The 22527-nt window shown below is 46.5% G+C and overlaps 1 protein-coding gene across 1 annotated transcript in view; it reads left to right on the top strand.

The window, feature by feature from the left end:
* LOC135822435 (uncharacterized) overlaps window positions 1-22527 on the top strand; it is a 29451-nt gene that overhangs the window by 5991 nt on the left and 933 nt on the right. Inside the window, exons 9-15 of the mRNA XM_065335206.1 lie at window positions 1-1246; window positions 2215-2308; window positions 2503-2560; window positions 9847-9931; window positions 10660-11530; window positions 12164-12270; window positions 17537-17642. The exon at window positions 1-1246 is cut by the window's left edge and continues 42 nt beyond it. Of these exons, the coding sequence (XP_065191278.1) occupies window positions 1-1246; window positions 2215-2308; window positions 2503-2560; window positions 9847-9931; window positions 10660-11530; window positions 12164-12270; window positions 17537-17642 (2567 nt within the window). The remainder of the gene's footprint in view (window positions 1247-2214; window positions 2309-2502; window positions 2561-9846; window positions 9932-10659; window positions 11531-12163; window positions 12271-17536; window positions 17643-22527) is intronic.

Here is a 22527-nt window from a genome sequence, read left to right as displayed (position 1 = left end):
CCCAGTGCTGAAGCTCCGTGATCCGTATGCGGCATTCGACAGCCCTAGGCAAGGGCCACGCCTGTCCTCCATTGACACGTATGCACGTGAGTCGACTGGCTTGTCGTCCAGCCTATTCTCACCGGATGATGCCCTGCCGGAAACGCTGTACAGACCTGCTGAACCTGATGAGGAGGTGGATATGCTGGAAAGACTGACATCATCCAAACCAGATGCCGGATCAGTGGCCGTTGTGAGTGACAGTCTGGTGGCTGGTGGAAACTATAATGAGCCATCTGCAACACCGGGCAAAGATGCTTCTGATCACGGAGCTCATGCAGGGGAGAGTAGCAGGAGGATGCCTGTGCCACACGGTTCAAGTGAGGCTGTGCCTGTTGACCAGCCAGTACACAGATCTCATGCTGCTGGTGATGCAGTGTCAAGCCACACTTCACAAGACAACTCACCACCGCTTGTAGAAGAAGGCATCACTACGACCGACCGCAGCCAATCGTCCAACTCCACGAAACGTGTCACCGTCACTGCTACTGGTGAAAAAGAACACTTGAAAACTGGCGCCGGGGTAGTCGTAGTATCTGGTGCTGCTCCTGGAAATACTAGTGGTTGTCAAATCGATGCCAATGTACGGTCATCCCAGTCACCATCTGCAGATGCAACACTGGAGCAGGTTGCGGACACTATTAGTATCATAGATCAGCCAGCAGGCGCTATGCAGACTGCACCATTGGAAGATGTGAACACTGATGCGACTGAACCACCTAAATTGCCACTTAACGAACCAGAGATGTTGCATGATGGAAGCACCAACAGTGCACCTGCACTTGAAGACACGTCACCTGCACTTGAAGACACGTCACTTGAAGACACGTCACCTGAAACTCCTCCACAAACTAATGAGTCACATGAAGGCCAGGGGAAGATAGTGGGCAGCAATAGCAAAGACACGTTGAAAGATGGGCAATCAAGCACTAGCCATGCACTAACGGCTTCAGATGAGCGAGACACAACCCCTGCCGTACCCAGAGTAAGCATATCAGAGGTTGACACAATGAGTGCAGGCGGTTCTCCGAGTCTACTTTCACATCCTGGCACGACGCGGTCGGATACAGCTACCATGGATACAGCTACCATGACAATAACAAGTGCTATGTCAGATGATGTAGGCCATGCAGCATTGGCTGTAGCTGCACCGGTGAGGATCCTCCCGTTCCCATGCCTTGAGTTTCTGGACTTCTCTCGCAATAAGGTTAGTCCTGAGCCTGAGCATGTTGTCACTGTTCCCTGCTCACTGGCTTGCCAAACACTGTGCTGTCTCTCGGTGCTGTGAGACATGGAGCATTATTCACCATTGCCATACGCTACAGTGCTTGTGGCGTAACCTCCATAGTGTGTTTAAGTGCTTGTGGCGTAACCTCCATAGTGTGTTTAAGTGCTTGTGGCGTAACCTCCATAGTGTGTTTGGCGTAACCTCCATAGTGTGTTACAGTGCTTGTGGCGTAACATCCATAGTGTGTTTCAGTGCTTGTGGCGTAACCTCCATAGTGTGTGTTCAGTGCTTGTGGCGTAACCTCCATATCCATAGTGTGTGTTGAATGCTGTATTGTATGTGTGTGTTGAATGCTGTATTGTATGTGACCACTGGTTTGAATGCTGTATTGTATGTGACTACATATCCATAGTGTGTGTTGAATGCTGTATTGTATGTGACCACTGGTTTGAATGCTGTATTGTATGTGACTACATATCCATAGTGTGTTTGAATGCTGTATTGTATGTGTGTTGAATGCTGTATTGTATGTGTGTTGAATGCTGTATTGTATGTGTGTTGAATGCTGTGTTGTATGTGTGTTGAATGCTGTATTGTATGTGTGTTGAATGCTGTATTGTATGTGTATAGTGTGTGTTTGAATGCTGTATTGTATGTGTGTGTACTGGTCACTTCACTGTGACGGTTTGTAGTCGTGATTTCTTTTAAATTAAACAGTTCATGTTCGCTTGATCGAACTTTGCCCAAGTTGCGGAATATTTCATATAGAAAATGGGCAACAGGATTTCTACCCAGTACAATGGACACACACTTAACTTTTCAGACAGTTTCCAGTTGGCTTGGGCTGGGCTGCCATAGCTGGTTTGACTTGAATATGAACCCTGCTGTGTCCGAAGCTGCTGAATCAGTTTGTGCTCACCCGGTCCGTTTGTTCTTTCTCGCTTCAGGTTAGCTTTCAAGAACTGCTTCTACCAGCTGCTCAAATGTCATCTCTGAAGCATATCAATGTAGCTGGGAATCCGTTTGTTCGCAAAAGTAGAGGTATGACCTAATTATTACCTAATTATGGTGATTGCACTATACATGATTAGGGCATTTTGAGCTAAACATACTTGAAAATTAGCAGGTATCTTGTATTGCAGAAATATGCTTTCATACGCTGATGATCAACATCATCACTCGTGTGCTTTTGATTCTTTTCTCCTATTTCGCTGTCATCGTTTGTATTGGTGCAGCTGCTTCCGGACTGCTGTTCAATGTTCTTTCAACGGGATGTGGTATCATCATCCAGAGGTGAGTTCCAGACTATGTGCATGTGACTGTGTCGTGTGTGATGGGAACTATTGTCCATTCTTAAATACATCATACCGTAAACGGTCACTGCAAAAAAGAGAGGCAACTCGAATAATCTCACACACCACACAATGTTTCTATGCAATTTGACCGCACGGGTACAGCCCATGCCTGTAAAGACTAGTTTTCTCTGCACTCGGCATCATGGTAGTGGTTGATATCATGCCATTGTTTGAGTGCATTGTACATGATGTACTGACCTTTGCAACTTGAAGACTTCAGGTGCTTGCCTGGAAAGTATTGATAGTGAGCGGCATCTGTTTAGGATAATCGGCCAATGTCTCAGGCGTGTATGAAACATCCCTGAGGAATAGCATCAGGGAAACTTCTTCAATTACATGAACACTGTTAGGTTTCTGCATTTGGGGTACAGTTGAACATCGATTATCCGCACATCGACTATCCGACCATTCGATTATCCGTAACAGTTTTTTTGGGCGCACGTGCCGAGGAGTACGCACTGTGCATGTGGTGAGCCATTCAAAAAATACGAAAATTTTGAAAAGTAAAAAGTAAAAAGGTCGTGCGGCTAGTAATAACCACTGAAAGTGTGTGAGTGACAGTTTTTTCTTATCCAGAACATTTGCCTTATCTGAACACCGCCTGACAGTTGTCTGCCCAGAGGTGGTCGGATAATCGATGTTCAACTGTATTATCGGTGAAGTGCATGATATGCACCCATCATGCATGTCGCTATCAAGCCAGCCTGTATGGCAAAGATAATCCACATTGCCAGCCAGCTGTATGGCAAAGATAATCCACATTGCCAGCCAGCCTGTATGGCAAAGATATCCACATTCCCAGCCAGCATGTATGGTAAAGATAATCCACATTGCCAGCCAGCCTGTATGGCAAAGATAATCCACATTGCCAGCCAGCCTGTATGGCAAAGATATTCCACATTGCCAGCCACCCTGTATGGCAAAGATAATCCACGTTGCCAGCCAGCCTGTATGGCAAAGATAATCCACATTGCCAGCCAGCCTGTATTGTCCTATCCTGTATCATGTTATCCTTTCACCCATTCACGGCATAGTCCTTCCCCTGCCTGTCGCCATGTATAGACGGTACGTGACCTCTCACTACCCCCGTGCTACGCACGATACCATGCTCTGCTGGGCATGGCCTCCCTGACTCTTCACTATATCTACACTCATCTGTCTGTAAAATAAACTACTTCCTTATGTCAGTACATGACACAACATGGTGTCAGAAGTTAGTCAACCAGGTCTACACTTCTAGTAGAAATGGCCAAGTTCGCGCCGCCTGCAGACTTTGATTTCTCCATTCCAGATGCCTGGCCGGCTTGGAAACGCCGGTTTGCGAGATATCGCCTCGCCTCAGAGCTCAACGCGAAAGACGAGAAAGTGCAAATCTCTACGTTGCTCTACTCGCTGGGCCCAGAGGCCGAAACTGTCTTCGATCAACTGGTATTCGACACCGTTGGAGACGAAGACAAGTATGACAAGGTCATGACGAAGCTGGATGCTTACTTTACGCCAGCATTGAACGTGTTTCACCAGAGGACCATTTTCGAACAGTGTGTCCATCTTCCAGGAGAGTCCGTGGAAGAATTTGTTCGGAAACTTCACGCAGCAGCGAAGTTCTGTGACTTTGGTGACCAGAAGGACAACAGAATTCGAGATCGCCTCGTGGCTCACATTCTGGATCGTCAAGTCGCCAAGGAGTTGCAGCTGATTGAGCCCGCAAAACTCACCCTCACGGACGCAGTTCTCAGGGCCAGGCAGGCCGAGAAAATTTCCGGAGACGTTGCAGCGCAAGCCGCCAGGCCGCAGGTCAATGCTGCATCCCGCTTTGGAGGAAAGCAGCAAGATGCAAGGAGTCGCCGCCAGCGCAGCGGCGTTCCGTCGAAGCCTGCACCAACGCCGTCCACGCAGAGGAAGAGCGGCACTGCAGCTTCAACATGTCCGTGGTGTGGCCACGCTGGTTCGCACAAGAGTAACCGTTCTGCGTGTCCTGCGTTTGGTCGCAAGTGTAATTCATGCGGCAAGCAGGGCCACTTCGCCGCCGTCTGTCTTTCCACTCCAGCAACCACGCGTGGTGCCAGAGCTGTCGAAGATGAATCGCTCGTGTCCCCGTCGCCATTCATGGGTGGTGTTGCAGAGCTGTCATCCAACGCCAGTCCTTCCCAGTCCACCGACGCCTGGTCAGTAAGTCTGCCTGTTTGCTCGACAAATTTGATATTCAAGATCGACACAGGTGCAGATGTATCATGTATCACGCACTCCACGTATCAGAATCTCGTACAACGCCCTGTACTCACACCATCCACTACCAAACTCCTTGGTCCATCTGGTGCACCTCTATCCATCAAGGGTCAGTTCACTGCAGACACCATGCACAAGAGTGAACTGTTCTCTATGGAGATCGTAGTTATCGATGGTCCTGGATCTACCAACCTGTTGAGTCGCAGAGACTGCCTCCGACTTCGCCTGATCCAGCGTTTAGATGCAGCAGAATCGTGTACCAGCAAGCCAGCACAGCCCATCGGTTGTATGGTTGGGCCCCCAGCTGATATCAAGCTCGTGGACGACGCCACGCCGTACCACTGTGGTGTTGCCCGCCGTGTGCCTCTGCCTCTACAGGACAAGGTCACAGAAGAGCTCGCACGTATGGAGGAAATGGGCATCATCGTCCGGGAAACGGGTCCCTCTGACTGGTGCTCTCCTATGGTGCCGGTTCGTAAACCTAATGGTCGCGTACGGATCTGCGTAGACCTAAAGAAGCTGAACGGCAACGTGAAGCGCGAGCACTTCCCTCTTCCGACAGTTGAGGACACACTGGCTAGGCTCGCCGGATCTACTGTCTTTTCCACGCTGGATGCCAACAGCGGCTTCTGGCAAGTGCCTCTCACGGAGTCTGCATCCAAGCTGACCACGTTCATCACGCCTGTGGGTCGGTTCCGATTCCTCCGGATGCCTTTCGGTATAACCTCTGCACCGGAAATCTTCCAGCGACGCCTGCAGGACTTCCTCTCCCACGTCAAAGGTTCCGAGGTATTCATGGACGACGTTCTGGTCCACGCCGCTAACGAAGCTGAACACGACCACCGGCTGGACACAACGCGCCAGGTCCTTGCCGACGCAGGCATCACTCTAAACCCCGACAAATGCCACCTCAAGCAGTCATCAGTCAAGTACCTGGGACACATCGTCAGCGGGTCCGGTGTGAAACCCGACCCCAGCAAAGTCTCCGCCATTGACGACCTCAAGGAGCCTACGAATGTTCCTGAGCTTCGCCGTGCCTTAGGTCTCTTCACCTACGTCGCCAGATTCATCCCGGAATTGGCTACGATCTCAGCGCCCCTCCGTCAGCTCCTGCACACCGACACTGATTGGTTCTGGGACTCCCCGCAGCAGGACGCGTTCCGTCGGCTGAAAGAGCTCGTCGTTTCAGCCCCGTGCTTAGTGCACTATGACCCCAAGCGTCCCATCATGGTCAGTGCCGATGCCAGCAGCTATGGCATTGGTGGTGTTCTGCTCCAGAAGCACGATGGCGACTGGCGCCCAGTAGCCTACGCCTCCCGTTCCCTGACCAAGACGGAACAAGGCTACGCGCAGATCGAAAAGGAATGCCTCGCAGCGGTGTGGACGTGCGAGAGGTTAGACCAGTACCTCTTCGGCGCTCCCAGGTTCATCGTGCAGACGGACCACAAGCCGCTAGTGCCACTGATCAACACCAGAGACCTGGACAAGGTTCCCATCCGATGCCAACGAATGCTGCTCCGCTTCCTCCGGTACGAAGTCCATGCCATACACGTTCCCGGCAAGGATCTGGTGGTGGCTGACACGCTTTCACGAGCGCCAGCATCGGCATCAGTTGACAACGTTCTGCAAGACGACATCGGCATGGTTTTATCAACCACAGCCGAAGATCTCACAAGTCCATCCGTTCTCGCCGACCTAGCCAAGGCTACGTCTGAAGATCCCGTGTTATCCAGTGTGATGCGCTACGTCATCCATGGCTGGCCTGCTACCGTCCCTGACGACATCAAGCCGTTCCATCGTGAGCGAGGCCAGTTGTCTCACATGCAAGGTGTATTGTGCCACGGCTTTCGCCTGGTTGTTCCGTCCGTGCTACAGCCTGAGATCCTCCAGAAGCTGCACGATGGTCACCAAGGTGTCACGAAGAGTAAAGCCCGTGCCCGCTTCTCGTCATGGTGGCCAGGTATCTCTGCCGACATCGAGGCGTACGTCGCCAAGTGCACTACCTGTATCAAGCAGCGTCATCAGTCTCCAGAGCCTCTTCAGACAACTCCGTTCCCCGAGCGTCCGTGGCAGCGTATCGCATCGGATCTCTGTGATGTCGACGGCCGCCAGTACCTGATTACTGTCGACTATTTCTCCCGTTACATTGATGTCGCTTGTCTCTCATCGACTACGTCACGGGCCGTCATTACTCATCTGAAGAGCATATTTGCTGCCCACGGCTATCCGGACATCTTCGTCAGCGATAACGGGCCACAGTTCGCTTCCGACGCCTTTGCACAGTTTATGTCGTCGTGCAACATCACGCATCGGACCAGCAGCCCGAAGCATCCTCAAAGCAACGGCGAAGCAGAACGCGCCGTGCAGACTGCCAAACGACTCATCCGTGCGCCAGGTGATCTACAGCAGTCCCTCCTAGCGTATCGCTCCACACCCCTGGCCAACGGCTATTCGCCCGCCGAACTATTGTACGGCCGCAGGCTCCGCACCAATCTTCCGTGCCCACCTGATCTCCTGCAACCCTCCTGGCCAGACATCACCGCTCTCCGGGCCAAGGAGCAGGAGGCTAAGCATCGGCAAGAAGATCACTTCGATCAACGCTTCGCAGCAAAGTCGCTCTCCCCTCTGCCACTGGGAGCGAAAGTGTGGGTCGACGACAAGCGCGAGGGTACAGTGGTTGAGCAACTCACCGATCGCTCCTACAACATCGCCACCTCATCCGGTCTTCTGCGCCGAAACCGCCGTGCAGTGAAGTTGCTCCAGCCAGTGACTCCTCCTGGACCGGTGCCAGCAGTACCACCGGCCGCGCTAGTCCCGCAACAACCGCCTGTGCCTACGTCACAGCCAACTCTCCGTGCTCGCAACAACATCCAGCCACCGCAGAGATTGATCGCTACCATATAACTCTCTCTGGCTTCATGCTATTGCTATTGCTCTCCCGCGCATTGCATAGTTCTGTTCTATGTGCCCGGCTATGTACAACCCGTACATGTATCTGTCTTGCCTTTTCTCCATAACAGTCTTTTTCCCAGCTGTTGTGTTTTTTGCTCTCCTTAATTTTTTTTCAAAAAGGGGGAGATGTCCTATCCTGTATCATGTTATCCTTTCACCCATTCACGGCATAGTCCTTCCCCTGCCTGTCGCCATGTATAGACGGTACGTGACCTCTCACTACCCCCGTGCTACGCACGATACCATGCTCTGCTGGGCATGGCCTCCCTGACTCTTCACTATATCTACACTCATCTGTCTGTAAAATAAACTACTTCCTTATGTCAGTACATGACACAACATGTATGGCAAAGATAATCAGGCGCGTGCACCGGGTCAAAAAAAGGTGGTTTCCAAAAATTTTCGAACGCCATTTTACAATAAGCTACCTGCAGATTCAGCAGTATTACACGCATTACACACTGAAAGAAAGCTTTAAAAGTTATGGCTGCCAGTCCCACCGGGCCATCAAAACAAATGTGGTACAAAGGCATTTTCCTGACACAGGATAAAGGAATAGGCTAGGGAGGGCCCGAATATGCTTGCAGATATTTTCGCATATTTGGTCCTTTTGACACAAGGTCGCATAAAGTAGCAAACCTAGCATATTGTACCAAATGTAGCATATTTTGCCACAAGTAGCAAAGAATTCGCATAGTTATAGGGTAGATTGCGGGAATGGACAAAGAAACTTACTTACCACGGCACGCTCGGTCAGGGAACACTTCCAAACTTAGCCCGGAAGGAAAAATGCTCATCCAAACAAGGGTCGAAATTGACCCGAGAAGAGAGTGTCCGCGACTCAAGGTCGCATAAAGTAGCAAATCTAGCACATTGTACCAAATGTAGCATATTTTGCTACAAGGAGCAAAAAATTCGCATAATTATCACTGATAACAGTTCATATTTCGAGCATATTTCGGGCATATTTTTCTGCTTTTGTGTGATTTCGAAGCATATTTTGAAGCAAGTGGCCAATATGCGAAAAGCATAATATGCGAAATTTTTAAGCATATTTGGGCCCTCCCTAGAATAGGCTTAGCCGCTAGCCGACGTTATACAAGTAGTTAGAAGTAGTGAAGGACGATTCTTGCTAGTAAGTGAGTCAAAAAAGCAGGTCAATCCATGTCACTGTCTGAGTCTGCAGTGGCACTAGTCTATAGCCCTGGGAAGACACGCACAACCGGAAATTGAGACAATTCGCTAAGATCCATGGTGTTTTGTACATGTAGTATTCATCGTAGAGCGCTCCTTTCTTTTGTAGCTAACCGCTAAAGACCTGTGCCTGACGTCAAACATGTCTACGTCTATGCATGTATGGACTGTCGTGCAATAGAGGAAATATTTATGACAATAATAATTGCCACCCAAGTGCGGAAGTGAAAATTTGCAATGGGACGTAAAATACCTGTCGAGTGCGTAACTCCACTATTCGACCTTGGATCGACTTCGGATTTGTTGGAGCCGACAGATGAGAACTTTCTAATGCGAATAGACCTTTCGATTACTCAATTGCATTCAGGGAAAGCCGAGTTACGAAATATTTGAGTGTTTGCAGAATGCACTTCATAGCGCCATTAGCGGATGTAAAAAGGTGGTTTCCGGGCTCCAAGAAAACCACGCGGTGCACGCGCCTGATAATCCACATTGCCAGCCAGCCTGTATGGCAAAGATAATCCACATTGCCAGCCAGCCTGTATGGCAAAGATAATCCACATTGCCAGCCAGCCTGTATGGCAAAGATAATCCACATTGCCAGCCAGCCTGTGTGGCAAAGGTAATCCACATTGCCAGCCAGCCTGTATGGCTAAGATAATTCACATTGCCCGGTTTCTTAGTGAACTATCAGAATGTGGCAGTGACTTTTTTTCAACTCCTATGACGTAGTGAAAAGGGTAAGAGCAATGGTAAGGAAGGGTCTCTTTTAGCCACATATACATGAATAACGAAGCTGTTCGGGTAACTTTCTGCATGCTAACAAACCGGATGTGCTTGTGTGTATTTCAGGAACCCTGAAGGCGTTTCTGTGACAAGGACAGTGCCCAGCTCTCAGCAGATGGCCGTGAAGATGTCTCTGGATAATTTCATTGAGGTGAGCATTGACATCATTGCGTCAGTGATACGGCTAGCACACAGCATGAGAAATTGTCGAGACAAGGACAATTTGCTGAGTTCCGGAGTGTCGATCTCATAGAGGTTGGAGAGATCTTTGTCCAGCTGAATACGTAGATACACAATTCTGTTGAATATGAAGAACCAGTGCTTACTGACAGGATTCCACTAAAAGTCCTCCCTCATCAGTAGGTAATTGGCGTTCAGTTTTGTACAAGTCATTTCTGCAAAGCCCCCCCCCTTCTGTTTTATCTTTGATATTTCCGAGCCACCCAAGTTGGAGTGTGTTGCCTTGCTGCTTTGAGTTGTAGTAGGATCACATTGTCAAGTACCTTGTTGGTCTCCTCGTCATCTAGTTACAGTCGACGTTCTTTGTTGTCGTTGGTTAGCTTGTACTCATTTTAGTTGCGCTCGCCTCCCCCCCCCCTCCCTTGGTCTTTCCTTAACCGTGAACCTTCCAAGTTGGAAGGCTGTTGGTTTGCGCATTGGAGATGTGTTGGAGCTAACAGTTTAATAGGTGTCAGGTCAGTCTTGAATGTTTCAATACTCTGTCAGTTTGGTATCTACAGTTTGTAATTGTCGTCCTTTCTGACCGTTTTAAATATCTAGTTACAGCGGTGGACAGTTGCTCATAATTCATATCCATGTGTCCCTTCTCTTTACTACAATCAATGTTTCCAAATGATTCTTTTGAATCTTTGTCCCTAGGTTGATGGCAGGGATCGTCTTCCTGCTATACCACGTCAGCCAGTTGAAGAGCGTATTTCCTCTGAAAGAGCCATGATGTTGGAGTATCACCAGTCACCACCACTACCATTACTTGAAGAGACTGAATCACCGTCAATATCGCCCAGCCAGTCTATCATCCCACAGCTGCCATCTCGCCCTCACACCTACCCTGGCCAGAATTGGAAGCAGAAAAAGCAGGCAACTGACTCCCAGTCTCCAGAGCTGCCCATCCAGTTCCAGCGTGGCAAAACGGGCACTGCGGCCGATGAGCTGCCTCGACGCCCCAACACCACTGCACCGACAAAGAACATGTTTGCTAACGAGGAACCTCAGCGCGATATCAAGTCTTGTATGACAGCGGCAACGACGGACACCATGTTTCCAGGCAAGTCTATTTCACGTGCGCATCCAGCAATGCGCCGTCACTACCTGAGCGTGACGGAGCGGGATGCCAAGGACATGTCGAATGTCTTCCTCACCCAGGTAGTGGAGGATGATAACAGCCTGGGTATGTACTCAGCGGATAACTACACACTTACTGAAGAAGCAAGGACGCCAGGCCGTGTCAGCCTAGGATCCATGGCTGAAGAGGTAGCAGCCAGGGATCCTGGAACGATGGCTGTCATACCATGGGACACAGCTAGCGACATTCAGCACCGCCGCACCAATGTCTCTGAACCACTGCAGCGACGTGCTATGAAGAAGTCGCCCAGGAAGACAGTCAATCACCGCAAGCATACACGGCCGAGATCCTCCCAGCCGAGGCAGAAGCCGCCAATGTCTATCAGTGAGGATGCTTATGAATTGCTCGCCAATGCTGAGGACGATCCGAATTTAGTGATTCCGACAAGTAAGTAATTGTTGAGCTGAATCAATCCAACCCATCCCATCCCAACCCATCCCATCCCGTCCCGTCCCGTCCCGTCCCCTCCCATCCCATCCCATCCCATCCCATCCCATCCCATCCCGGGGGCGTCACAACATAGCGGCATGTAGAGCTACAGTACTATCAGACTGTGGCATTATGCTGGTGTCTTGAGGGTTGAGATGCTGGTGTCTTGAGAAGTACAGTATCTGACCGTGACATTAAGCTGGTGTCTTGAGGGTTGAGATGGCATCATCAGTGTTTTCAACATATTAATGATAATGTGCGGCAGATTCTAGGTTCAACGTACTATCTGGTCACCTTTAGAATATCCCTGAAGTGATTACCCATGAATTCCTATGCAGGCAGGTGAGAACTTATTAGTTCCGACAAGTGCAAGCCGGAGCATTGCCGTCCACGTACACACACTGCTATGATAGCAGTGTGTGACGGTGCTATGCGTGTCTTGGCAGGTTTGGCCTCTTCACTCTCTGTGCATGCTGTGCATGTCTAGAGAGGATGACACGGTAGTACTCTCCAGGCTGCTGCGTTGGTAACTACTTATCTAGTACTGACGTACAATCATTATCACTATGTGTCTTGTGCTGTCCACTGCAGTGCAAGGTAGCTGTGCCAGGATGCTCAAGTCACTTCTCGATCGCAGTATGCCAGCGGAGAGGATCATTCATGCTAATAAGCTGGCACAGCCAAAGCATGCAAACAAGGTACAGTGTCTGTGAACACTTCAGGATGGATAAGTTCAGTTCAGTTCGGTTCAGTTCGGTTCAGTTCGGTTCGGGGTGTGACAATGCTGCTCTGCTACATGTAGTTGTTTTCACTCTGTATTGTATGTGATAGTTGGTTGGTTAGTTGGTTGGTTAGTTGGTTGGTTAGTTGGTTGGTTAGTTGGTTGGTTAGTTGGTTGGTTAGTTGGTTGGTTAGTTGGTTGGTTAGTTGGTTGGTTAGTTGGTTGGTTAGTTGGTTGGTTAGTTGGTTGGTTAGTTGGTTGGTTAGTTGGTTGGTTAGTTGGTTGGTTAGTTGGTTGGTTAGTTGGTTGGTTAGTTGGTTGGTTAGTTGGTTGGTTAGTTGGTTGGTTAGTTGGTTGGTTAGTTGGTTGGTTAGTTGGTTGGTTAGTTGGTTGGTTAGTTGGTTGGTTAGTTGGTTGGTTAGTTGGTTGGTTAGTTGGTTGGTTAGTTGGTTGGTTAGTTGGTTGGTTAGTTGGTTGGTTAGTTGGTTGGTTAGTTGGTTGGTTAGTTGGTTGGTTAGTTGGTTGGTTAGTTGGTTGGTTAGTTGGTTGGTTAGTTGGTTGGTTAGTTGGTTGGTTAGTTGGTTGGTTAGTTGGTTGGTTAGTTGGTTGGTTAGTTGGTTGGTTAGTTGGTTGGTTAGTTGGTTGGTTAGTTGGTTGGTTAGTTGGTTGGTTAGTTGGTTGGTTAGTTGGTTGGTTAGTTGGTTGGTTAGTTGGTTGGTTAGTTGGTTGGTTAGTTGGTTGGTTAGTTGGTTGGTTAGTTGGTTGGTTAGTTGGTTGGTTAGTTGGTTGGTTAGTTGGTTGGTTAGTTGGTTGGTTAGTTGGTTGGTTAGTTGGTTGGTTAGTTGGTTGGTTAGTTGGTTGGTTAGTTGGTTGGTTAGTTGGTTGGTTAGTTGGTTGGTTAGTTGGTTGGTTAGTTGGTTGGTTAGTTGGTTGGTTAGTTGGTTGGTTAGTTGGTTGGTTAGTTGGTTGGTTAGTTGGTTGGTTAGTTGGTTGGTTAGTTGGTTGGTTAGTTGGTTGGTTAGTTGGTTGGTTAGTTGGTTGGTTAGTTGGTTGGTTAGTTGGTTGGTTAGTTGGTTGGTTAGTTGGTTGGTTAGTTGGTTGGTTAGTTGGTTGGTTAGTTGGTTGGTTAGTTGGTTGGTTAGTTGGTTGGTTAGTTGGTTGGTTAGTTGGTTGGTTAGTTGGTTGGTTAGTTGGTTGGTTAGTTGGTTGGTTAGTTGGTTGGTTAGTTGGTTGGTTAGTTGGTTGGTTAGTTGGTTGGTTAGTTGGTTGGTTAGTTGGTTGGTTAGTTGGTTGGTTAGTTGGTTGGTTAGTTGGTTGGTTAGTTGGTTGGTTAGTTGGTTGGTTAGTTGGTTGGTTAGTTGGTTGGTTGGTTGGTTGGTTGGTTGGTTGGTTGGTTGGTTGGTTGGTTGGTTGGTTGGTTGGTTGGTTGGTTGGTTGGTTGGTTGGTTAGTTGGTTGGTTAGTTGGTTGGTTAGTTGGTTGGTTAGTTGGTTGGTTAGTTGGTTGGTTAGTTGGTTGGTTAGTTGGTTGGTTAGTTGGTTGGTTAGTTGGTTGGTTAGTTGGTTGGTTAGTTGGTTGGTTAGTTGGTTGGTTAGTTGGTTGGTTAGTTGGTTGGTTAGTTGGTTGGTTAGTTGGTTGGTTAGTTGGTTGGTTAGTTGGTTGGTTAGTTGGTTGGTTAGTTGGTTGGTTAGTTGGTTGGTTAGTTGGTTGGTTAGTTGGTTGGTTAGTTGGTTGGTTAGTTGGTTGGTTAGTTGGTTGGTTAGTTGGTTGGTTAGTTGGTTGGTTAGTTGGTTGGTTAGTTCGTTGGTTAGTTGGTTGGTTAGTTGGTTGGTTAGTTGGTTGGTTAGTTGGTTGGTTAGTTGGTTGGTTAGTTGGTTGGTTAGTTGGTTGGTTAGTTGGTTGGTTAGTTGGTTGGTTAGTTGGTTGGTTAGTTGGTTGGTTAGTTGGTTGGTTAGTTGGTTGGTTAGTTGGTTGGTTAGTTGGTTGGTTAGTTGGTTGGTTAGTTGGTTGGTTAGTTGGTTGGTTAGTTGGTTGGTTAGTTGGTTGGTTAGTTGGTTGGTTAGTTGGTTGGTTAGTTGGTTGGTTAGTTGGTTGGTTAGTTGGTTGGTTAGTTGGTTGGTTAGTTGGTTGGTTAGTTGGTTGGTTAGTTGGTTGGTTAGTTGGTTGGTTAGTTGGTTGGTTAGTTGGTTGGTTAGTTGGTTGGTTAGTTGGTTGGTTAGTTGGTTGGTTAGTTGGTTGGTTAGTTGGTTGGTTAGTTGGTTGGTTAGTTGGTTGGTTAGTTGGTTGGTTAGTTGGTTGGTTAGTTGGTTGGTTAGTTGGTTGGTTAGTTGGTTGGTTAGTTGGTTGGTTAGTTGGTTGGTTAGTTGGTTGGTTAGTTGGTTGGTTAGTTGGTTGGTTAGTTGGTTGGTTAGTTGGTTGGTTAGTTGGTTGGTTAGTTGGTTGGTTAGTTGGTTGGTTAGTTGGTTGGTTAGTTGGTTGGTTAGTTGGTTGGTTAGTTGGTTGGTTAGTTGGTTGGTTGGTTGGTTGGTTGGTTGGTTGGTTGGTTGGTTGGTTGGTTGGTTGGTTGGTTGGTTGGTTGGTTGGTTGGTTGGTTGGTTGGTTGGTTGGTTGGTTGGTTGGTTGGTTAGTTGGTTGGTTAGTTGGTTGGTTAGTTGGTTGGTTAGTTGGTTGGTTAGTTGGTTGGTTAGTTGGTTGGTTAGTTGGTTGGTTAGTTGGTTGGTTAGTTGGTTGGTTAGTTGGTTGGTTAGTTGGTTGGTTAGTTGGTTGGTTAGTTGGTTGGTTAGTTGGTTGGTTAGTTGGTTGGTTAGTTGGTTGGTTAGTTGGTTGGTTAGTTGGTTGGTTAGTTGGTTGGTTAGTTGGTTGGTTAGTTGGTTGGTTAGTTGGTTGGTTAGTTGGTTGGTTAGTTGGTTGGTTAGTTGGTTGGTTAGTTGGTTGGTTAGTTGGTTGGTTAGTTGGTTGGTTAGTTGGTTGGTTAGTTGGTTGGTTAGTTGGTTGGTTAGTTGGTTGGTTAGTTGGTTGGTTAGTTGGTTGGTTAGTTGGTTGGTTAGTTGGTTGGGCAACGGGAAAGATGAAACTAGATCACATGTAGGAGATCGGGGTCTTACTCTCATAGTATGGCGTGAGCTGCACCAAGCGCATAGTGTTCATCTGACATTTGTTGTATAAGGGCTTAATGATAGCTTGCATAGACCTCGGTCCTACCGGTAGGACCCACCGGTAGCACCATCATACACAGGTATGCTCAGTACGGCCTCTGTTCTAACATTGACCTAAAACCTTACCCTAAGCAGTGCGGCCCAAGGGGGCTAATGAAGAAGTCCACGAATCTAAGACGTGATCATACAAGGCATATTACGAAATACCATGGCAACACCGCATGGCAACCACGGAAGTGGAGTATGGGATGTTGCACTTCACTGCCATGGCAACTCTGCTCAGAACGACAGTAAGTCCTCGCCCCAATCGATGTGTCATGGTCAAAGTTCACCTTGGACATACATGTAGTTGCTAGCGCTCTGACCGGAGCGTGTACGGTCATTGTGACTAGTTATTGCACATGTGAAATGTCTGGACATAGTTTTAATAGATCCTTGAATAAAATGAAGGCCGCAGACACCACACAACTAAGTTACTTGTTCGATATGTATGTGTATTTTATAACAATAATTATTATAATCCACTCGGAATCGATTTTTTGTCCCGATCATTAGTGGAATTTATTGCATGTCACGTGAGGGTTGCCTGTACTACAGCCAATGAGCGCTCTTGCTCAACGGTCTGTATTTCTCGGTATTGCCCGCTCAGTTACATGTACGCGCATGCGGACTGTCATTCTTGTACTTTGTGGTTCGTGATCAGATCAAGTTTCTACTGTTCGGAGTTTCAAATTTGAAACACAAAACAGCAACTTGATCTGACTACAAACTACAAAGCACGAGAATGACAGACCACACGCGCGCATGTAACTGAGCTGACAATAACTTACTTGTTCCAGCCACCTGAACCAGCCGCCTCAGCAGGTGAATGCAACCTTGACATCGATATCGATGCGTTGATGAGCAGCCTACGAACTACTTGACGAACTGAATGCGTTCAAGACGAAGTTGTGGAGCCCAACCCAGTTTCAGTTCCTGTTCCTACACGCAGTGCTCAATCACGAACAACAACACCATCGATATCGTAAAGAAATAGAGAATTTCAAAACCACAAACGACGTTTACCACTGAACAAGTGTGTCGGGAGACTGAGAAAGTCGGAAAGGTTTCTCTCCATTTTCTGGAATGTTTGGCTCAAGCATGCAATAAATGATTTACTGTACGCACTCGTACACGGGCAATATCGGCTTGATACATGACCTCACGGCTGGCGCCGTTCGGTCATGTATCAGCCGGTATTGCCCTTGTACTCGTTTGTACTCGTGCAGTAAATCATACTTACGGAACTACAGTTATATAATCAAGCAGTGGTACAGCAGTGGCACATTAGGGTTGCTAAAAAAATGCAATGAAACAATGTAGGAAGGCTAGCAAGCAACCAGCTGAAAGTCCTTGAAGCTGTTTGTAATCGTGTGCATAAGCCTGGTTTATGCAAACAAAAAGAACATGTTTCACTACGGTTATACAGTCAACTTCGCTAATAACGACTGCGGATACCGTAAATTATTGTTATAAAATACACATACATGTCGAACAAGTAACATAGTTGTGTGATGTCTGCGGCCTTCATTTTATTCATGGGTCTATTGAAATTATTGTCTCCTCGAAGAGATTGTTTGTACACAGGGCATAATCTTGGATTGTGTGCCATTACTTTGTCTTACAAAGCCGCTTGACCTCGTCTCAACAATTTGTTTTGAGAAAATTCTCAACCGAAAGCACTTTTGTAGAGCGGCTCCTTATGTCCCACCGGCAGGATGGCACGCAAGCCACGCAAGCCTAGCTATCCCCAGTATTGCGTGAATATTGGTGACAGCATATGCCCCCCCCCCCCACACACACACCAGGCATGCGTCTCTGTGACTACCAGTACTTGTCTCTGTGACTACCAGTACTTGCTAAGATGTGTGACAGTTTGCTGGCAATATGTGAAGAACGTGACTGCTCTGAGCACTGGAACTCACCATCTTTCCTCCGACTGCCAAGGCACGACTTGAATCATGTTATCATGGCTATTGGCTTCTTTACGGCATAGCCTTTGTATGAGCAAAACAGACAGATCTGCTTTCTTTTCTCTTGTCTGCTTTAGCTTGGCTTGCCAGAGCAGAGGCAGGTTGCGCAACAGCCTGGAGAGATCATGACTGGAATATTAGACTCCATCCGAGACAGACCAACAGTGTCAGAGAAGCCCTTAGGTGAGTGACTGGAAGCTCCTGAGTACCCACCTACAAGCCCTTTATGAATAGGTCTTCAAGTGGTGCTACTGTATATGTATCTATTATTGCACGATTAAAGAGGTCAATATATGAAATATAGAACGAGTAAAAGACCGAGGTCCCCCGAGGTCTTTTACGAGGTCTATATTTCATATATTGACCGATTATGAGGGCAATAATAGATTTATCACGACATAGCATACCTAAAACTGTTTTTGCTTCGCTATAGGAAGAAAGGAATACTATTGTAATAGTATAATAGTATGTACGTATGCCGTTTACATTGGACATTACTTCTGTGTAAACCGAAGTTTTCAGTTGTCTCTTGTAGTATGTTCCCCAAGTTCTTTGACTGAGAATCTGACAGTTTGGGTTCAAATCCCAGCATTTGGCTTCAGATTTTTCTTCTTTCAGTTCTGATTTTTTTCTAAGTTGAGGAAAAAGTTCTAAGTCCTCGGGCTATTTTTTTTTTAAAGTGGTCAATAATAAGTGGTCAATATAAGCGGTCAATATATGCTGATATTTGACCGCTTAGAGATCACAAGTTTCTGTGGGGGTCAATAATAAGAGAGTGATAATCTACTTTATCGCCTTCTTAGTATTTGACCCCACTAATTTCCCTGATACCTAAGCGGTCAAATATATCGCGTATTTGACTGCTTAGTCAAATACACAATATACATGTATTATAGCAATAAAAACTGCTTTATGGCAGTTTTCTAAAAAAAGTTATTGTGTTCTAGTCCATGGACCCCGTCTAAAAAGTAAGAAATTACCGAAATGTGATAGCTGAAAATTACAATTTCACACAAAACCTCACAATAATCACAACACTTGAAATGCTGCTTTCAACTTTAACTTGTACTGCACCAACAATTGGCAACATGCATGCATAGGAAAGAGGATCACGAGTGGAAAAGGTCTTCTACATGTAGCTTTTAATTATGTGTGTGATTATTGTGAGGTTTTGTGTGAAATTGTAATTTTCAGCTATCACATTTCGGTAATTTCTTACTTTTTAGACGGGGTCCATGGACTAGAACACAATAACTTTTTTTAGAAAACTGCCATAAAGCAGTTTTTATTGCTATAATTTCTTTTGTTTTTTTCTGTCACCAATCAATGGAATGTATATCAATATGTAAATGATGGCCTTCACATCATATCAAGAGGTTTATGTACTCTTGATCAAATCAATACCGTATTATACGCATTGATGTGCAAGCCTTTTCTTGCAGAAAATGGCAATAGCATAATGCATGTTCTTTTGCGGGGGAACAGATTATCGCCCATTTGTTCGTTCATGCTTAACCTTTCTAGGGGCTCCCTTAAGAAGACCATAGGTCTGTGGGAAACACCCTAGTAAAATAAATAATAATAACATGTGAGTAGTGGTGGTTATACTTTTTTTATACACAGGTCATTCTGTGCATGTTGCTGTTGCAGAATATCATGACTCTTGTCATAAATTTGTCTTGCCTTTCAGATATTTCAGATTTCCCCACCCTCTATCAGATTTATTTGAGAAATGTAGCCATGCCCCAGGTGCGTGTCGCAGATGTTTTTGTTGATTTTGTGTTTATAATGGTTTATAATCATGGGTTATCGTGATAAGGTCATCCAGCATCATATTGCACTGAAATCGTAATCCTGTTGATGTCGATACAAGTTTTGGAAGTAGTTCAATGACTTCAAACTGTTAGTCCACGATTTTCTAAAACAACACAGCAAAGGAGGAACAATAAACATGTATTAAAATGTAAACAAATACATTGCTGAGTCCGACCCCTCGTTCCAACAACTACACTGATCCTGAGGATAAAGAGGTCAAGGCTATGGTTGGAGGTACTGATACTGAGAGATAAACAAGGCACTCCGTGATAATAAAATCTTACACATCTTTTGGTGAGTATGAATGATATCCAGTCGAACCTCTTTAGGACGAACACCAAGGGACAGATGGTATTTATTCTGTGGGTTTGTCTTAACCTATTTTATAACCAGTGAATACAATTATTTCTCCAATAGACATACGAATAGATTTCTTCTACAGCGAAAGATTCTAAGCCACACCGACTCAGTGACTCGTCTCGTATGAAACAAAAGAGTCACTAGAGAGGTTCTGCAAAACGAAAATGCGTACAAACTTTCGCTCTACATCATGAAGTGCGAAACTTCGCACGAACTTTCGCAACTTTGGACGCGAAACTTGCAGGGAACGCGAAATGAACTGTTGTAGGAAATTTCGTGAGATCGGGTCATGGCGTACGTGCACTTGGCCCGCGCAAACCACGAAAATGTGCAGGACGCAAAGTTCGTGCAAAAATTCGTACACACTTTCGCAAGGACTGTCGCGAAACTTCGTTCGAATTTTCGTTTTGCAGAACCTCTCTACTGAACCTTTCTTTAGCAACATGTCAGCAACTGAAACAGCAACAGAGAAAGTACGATACATGTACTGCACATTCTTGCAGGTACTACAGGTACTACAAACAGATTGCAGATCGTAATTCTTGCTTTGGCGGCACGAAACTTTATTTGGGGCAGTGCAATCTCGGCGGTACTCACAAATCAAACAGCCCAGACTCGCGTGAACAAATCCAATCATACAAGTACGAGATTTTCACGAGACGAGACTGCACCCATTGGCTTGTTTCGTATGAAGCAAACAAGTTACTGAACTTCTCCACAATGGAGATTTTCCCTGATATGCGAATTTATTTGGCAAACTCGGTCGATGAGTCCTTGAACCTTTCCCTCCAGATTGGGAACTGCCAACGATAGTATGCCACTGACCAGTGCCTTACTTGTAACGTACTAATGTGCAATGAATATGAGTATTTCGACAACACATCTAACATAAGCCTTACCGTCAAGAAGGTGAACTCCCGTTCTTCGCACACTGTAGGCAAGGGCAAAGAGATAAAAATGGATCTAAATCCGAATAAAATCAGCACACGTTTCCGTAAATGAAAGGGTGAGCATAAGCAAATGAATCGAAGGAAACTGGTCAACTCAGAGATTACCTGTCATTGAGTATTCCGTAAAAGGAGGCCTCGGCAGCGGAAAAGCAAAATTTAGAAAGGAGATCCTGTCAGCTTTTCCATTATTAATTGCATTCCGCCCAAAATCAGCACACTTTTCGTAAATGAAAGAGTCAACACAAGCAAATGAATCAAAGGGAACTGGTCAACTCACCTGTCATTGAGTAATATTCCGCGAAAGGAGGTCTCAGCAGCGCAGAAACGAAATAAGGCAGGCCAGGAGACGAAATATCCGAAACAGCTCATGCAAGAAGCAGTTCCAAAGAAGGAAGTTCCTCGTGCATGCACATCCGAAAAGGCAACAACAAAAAAGTCTGCAATGCACACGCATGCGGCCAGCCGGCCGCGCGATGGTAGGAGCCATGGAGTAGCTCCCTGGTCCAGGACCAGGTACCGAGCATCTTACGTAGAAACTTACGTAGCTACGTAGACAACGTGTCTGAATAGCGGTGTCGTTAGGTAGCGCCATGTGAACACAATAATAGAAAAGCTGACAGGATCGCTTTTCTAAATTTGACTACTTATATTTGACTCCTTTAATTTCTTGGACTTAGAAATTTTCTCTCCAACTTAGAAAAAGAAATTTTTGAAGAAAGCAGAAATACACAAGATGGGATTTGAAACCACAACCATGTGAATCTCAGTCACTCTTCCTTACCACCCAGCTACTGTGCTACCGATGCTGAACCTAGTTTAAACAATGACCTTGATCCTGCAATGCCGTACAATGCGGTATGGGCTCTAGTATAATACTAAAATTTCAAGGATATATCGTATATGAAGAGAAACTATTGCGTGGAGAACACGATAAATAGATTATAGACCTCATAGTTGGTCTATACAGGATATATAGACCGAGTAAAAGACCGAGGTCCCCCGAGGTCTTTTACTCGGTCTATATATCCTGTATAGACCTCCTAACCGGTCTATAATCTATACTTATACCTACCTTAATATACACCCCCATTCATCACACAGAGCCTCGACCAGTGTATATTCACTGTATTTTCTAGAAACAATAAATATACACCATCAAACAAACCTCGGCCTTCGGCCTCGGTTTGTATTTGGTGTATATCCTCGGCCTTTGGCCTCGGTTTGTATTTGGTGTATATTTTCCATATACACTCCAGCTCAGGGTATATCCTATACGTATCCGAAGGAAATGAGATTGGTTAGACGTCTTGTAAATTGCTGTGTATGTGAGTGTCTGGGCATGTTGTGTAGCTTGGGAATACGGGCACTGTGTCTGCAGCAGTGTGCAGTATGGCCATTGTGTCTGCAGCAGTGTGCAGTATGGCCATTGTGTCTGCAGCAGTGTGCAGTATGGCCATTGTGTCTGCAGCAGTGTGCAGTATGGCCATTGTGTCTGCAGCAGTGTGCAGTATGGCCATTGTGTCTGCAGCAGTGTGCAGTATGGCCATTGTGTCTGCAGTATGGCCATTGTGTCTGCAGCAGTGTGCAGTATGGCCATTGTGTCTGCAGCAGTGTGCAGTATGGCCATTGTGTCTGCAGCAGTGTGCAGTATGGCCATTGTGTCTGCAGCAGTGTGCAGTATGGCCATTGTGTCTGCAGCAGTGTGCAGTATGGCCATTGTGTCTGCAGCAGTGTGCAGTATGGCCATTGTGTCTGCAGCAGTGTGCAGTATGGCCATTGTGTCTGCAGCAGTGTGCAGTATGGCCATTGTGTCTGCAGCATGCAGTGTGCCGTGCTTGCAATGCCTGTCGTCACGGCATAGCACATGGGCTAGGATTGTGGTGCGTCATCTCCTATACTCATTATGTGTATGCCCACACCAAGTATTACTAATACACAATAGA

Source organism: Sycon ciliatum, chromosome 1 (genome assembly GCF_964019385.1).
Source record: "Sycon ciliatum chromosome 1, ocSycCili1.1, whole genome shotgun sequence".
NCBI lineage: Eukaryota > Metazoa > Porifera > Calcarea > Leucosolenida > Sycettidae > Sycon > Sycon ciliatum.
This window is presented reverse-complemented; position numbering and strand designations above follow the sequence as displayed.